We start from the raw sequence: 3,301 nt of genomic DNA on the forward strand, positions 1-3,301 counted from the left end.
AATGTTATTAATATTAGCTAATTGTAACAAAAAAGGTCAAATATTTTTTAAGGGGGTGTTATTAGAATAGATTGGATACATCTTAAGGAGCTTAAATCTCAATTTTGGAACTATTTGGTGAAGTTTTGAGGTGGTTTGAATTGAAAATTCAAAGTAAAAACTGAACGTGAAAAAAAAAATGATATGTGTATCACACTGTGTATCATTTATGTATCACATATGTATCATATGTGTTATCAATCGTGTATCACATGTATACCCATGCGTACCTGTGTGTGAGATACATGTTTGATACATGTATCGTAGAAGAATTGTTTTGAACTCAATTTAATTATGAATTTTGATGCAAAACCAGTCCAAATCACCTCCAATCTTCCTCACATTTCGTATATTGACTTATCTGTATGTTTCAATGAATTTCAACTATACCCAATGAAAAAGTTCCTATTTTGCTTAGATTTTTGAAATATTGTATATAAATTCTTCTATTTCATCACCTTATTTGCTACCTCATCCATTAAATTTTCATTTCGTCTTGTATCTAATTTTGCTAATCACGCTTAAAAATATGGAAGGAGATTTTTGCATGTGATTCTTTGAAATAAGACCTTATTTATTTGGTTTTTCAACTTTTATATGTGCTTGGCTAGTTTTGGTAAACCTACGACTAATGGCTAGAGGTTGGTAAGTTGAGACTTTTTTGGAGCATTTGTGTAAGTTTCCCAAATAAAATCCTCCTACGTAATAACAATTACTTTCACTACTACGACCAACTGTATAAAGTTTATAAGAATCACGTCGATCTCCCCGTCTGCTCGGATAACTAATCCGAGATAACTGAAACTTCCTCTCCTGAGGATGACTTGTGAATCAAGCCTCATGTCTATACCAGCTCCCACCGCCACGTCGTTGAACTTGCACTCTAAGTAGTCCGTCTTAGTCCTGCTCAACCTGAAACCCTTAAACTCTAAGGTCAGTCTCTAAACCTCTAACTTGTCGTTTACACTGCATTGCGTCTCATCAATCAGCAATATGTTGTCAGCGAATAACTTACACCATGGCACCTCCATTTGAATATGATGCATCAGCGTATTCATCGCCAAAGAAAATAAGAATGGGCTGGGCGCAGATCCTTGGTGCAACCCCATCCCAACCGAAAAATGTTCTGAGTCTCCTCCCATTGTCCTCACCTGAGTCTTAGCTCCATCATACGTGTCCTTAGTCACTCTAATATATGCTATAGGGACACCTCTAGCCTCCAAGCATCGCCAAAGAACCTCTCTAGGAACCTTGTCGTACACTTTATTTAGGTCAATAAAGCAAATCTTTCTTCCTATCCTTGTACTATTCCACCAACCTGCTAACAAGATGGATGGCTTTTCGTAGTCGAAAGTCCTGACATGAAACCGAACTGGTTCTCGAAAACAGACACCGTCCTCTAACCCTCACTTCTATCATCCTCTCCCAAACTTTCATAGTGTGACTAAGTAACTTGATACCCCTATAATTGTTGTAATTTTGGATATCACCTTTGTTCTTGTACAATGCGATCATCGCACTCCACATCTACTCATCGGGCAACTTCTTCATCCTAAAAATAGCGTTAAATAGCCCAGTTAGCCACTCAAATCTAGCCCTACTCGCATACCTCCAGAATTCAACATGGATCTCATCCGGCCCGTTCGCTCTGCCCCCTGCTCATCTTACGCACCACCCTCGCGACCTCCTCAAAACTAAAGCGCCTACAATACCTAAAATCACAACGACTCTTGGAGTGCTCCAAATCGCCCAGCATAATGTTCCTATCCCCCTCTTCGTTCAAGAGTTCATGGAAGTATGTCTGCCACCTTCGCTTGATCTGTGCTTCTTCCATTATTACTCTACAATCCTCATCTTTGATGCACCTCACTTGGTCTAGATCACGAGCCTATAATTTACTGTAATTGACCATCTTGCCTGCTCTATATATTTTCAACAATATTTCAATTGATCTCTTTAATATTTACTTCTTTTTGACTTACTATGTCCTTCAGAGATAGCCAATAATATGGGTACTTTCTTTTTAACTCGATCACGTGGTTAACGGTAAAATTTGATTTGGGCTTTGATGAAGCAGGCTTGAGTCACTCACTATATTGGGCATTCGCTCAAAATTTGTTCAGTCCATATGACCTAAATGGACCAGACATGGGTGTGAGCTAGCCATTTCTCACTTTTGTAATTGAAAAATAATCATTATTATAGAGTTTCAAATTAGGAGGTAAAACTCCATGACAATGTAATTAGAATTTCACTCGTGTATTTGGAACTTCATGATAGTGGTTATTTTTTCAATTACAAAAACTAAAAGTGGCTATTTGTGAATTTTATCCCACTACAACTTGGATTCGGGTGAGTAAACAAACAAGGAATTTTTAAATTCCTATGCCATATAAGAAATTGTATTACCCTCAATGTTTAAGGTTTGATATAATTACATTTAGTATACCTAATTACCAATTATATACCATTAGTGGTTTTTAAGGGTATTAATTACACTCCTAATTTAATGGTACCGTATATTCCTTCTAATACCACTCCCCCCACGTTTCTCTCTCCAATTCCCACATCTTCACTCATGTTTTCCTCCCACACCCACGATTTATGTATCAAAATCCCATTATTTCTTCCATAGCCAAGGCTTTGAATTCGAATTTGGATTTTCAAAAGACATTGTTTGTTTGGATTGGATGTTGTTGCAAAGAATTGAGAATTCTCTCTACGTCTCTCTCTATCTCGCAATCCCAAATTTCAGTAATATAAGAGGAAAGGAAAAGAGAGTAGCAATTCCACCATTGACAGCCATTAAAAAGCTTTGAAGCTTTGAATTCTAATTTGGGTTTTCAAAAACCATTATTTGTTTGGATTGAGTGTAGGGGTGTGCATACTTTGGGCAAACCCGAAATCCAAACCGAAATTCGAATTTCTTGGATTTTTGGTTTGGATTTTCGGATTACGGATTGGATTTTGGATTTAATTTTTAAAATTTTTAGATTTCGGATTGGATATTGGATTTGGTACTTCGAATTTTTGGATATCCGAAAATCCAAAATTCTTATACTTTATATTTAGTCCATTATTCATATGTCAATAGTAATAAGTTCAATACCCTGCCCATTAGATATTATCATATATATTCAATATTAATTACTAAGTTATTATGAGAATACTTTCTATTTGGACATGGTTTTACTATTTCCACTTCTTATCTGTCGTATTAACGTCTCTATTGTATTTTTTATTTTTTTATATAATAATTTCA

The 3,301-nt window shown here is 35.9% G+C and overlaps 1 protein-coding gene across 1 annotated transcript; it reads right to left on the minus strand.

Moving 5' to 3' along the window:
* Positions 1–980: 980 nt before the first annotated feature.
* Positions 981–1,873, minus strand: LOC109211933. Its single transcript, XM_019375533.1, has 2 exons — positions 1,752–1,873; positions 981–1,395 (listed from the first exon to the last, which is right to left on the minus strand). Exons 1-2 carry the CDS (start codon positions 1,871–1,873, stop codon positions 981–983), a joined length of 537 nt encoding a protein of 178 aa, XP_019231078.1.
* Between the last annotated feature and the right edge of the window lie 1,428 nt (positions 1,874–3,301).

Source organism: Nicotiana attenuata, unplaced genomic scaffold (genome assembly GCF_001879085.1).
Source record: "Nicotiana attenuata strain UT unplaced genomic scaffold, NIATTr2, whole genome shotgun sequence".
Lineage (NCBI taxonomy): Eukaryota > Viridiplantae > Streptophyta > Magnoliopsida > Solanales > Solanaceae > Nicotiana > Nicotiana attenuata.

Coding starts and splice junctions, on each gene's coding strand:
- LOC109211933 (XM_019375533.1), bottom strand. CDS start 1,873: ATGGAAGAAGCACAGATCAAGCGAAGGTGGCAGACATACTTCCATGAA. Junction 1,396..1,751: donor AAGAGTCGTTGTGATTTTAG/GTATTGTAGGCG, acceptor GTTTCATGTCAG/GACTTTCGACTACGAAAAGC.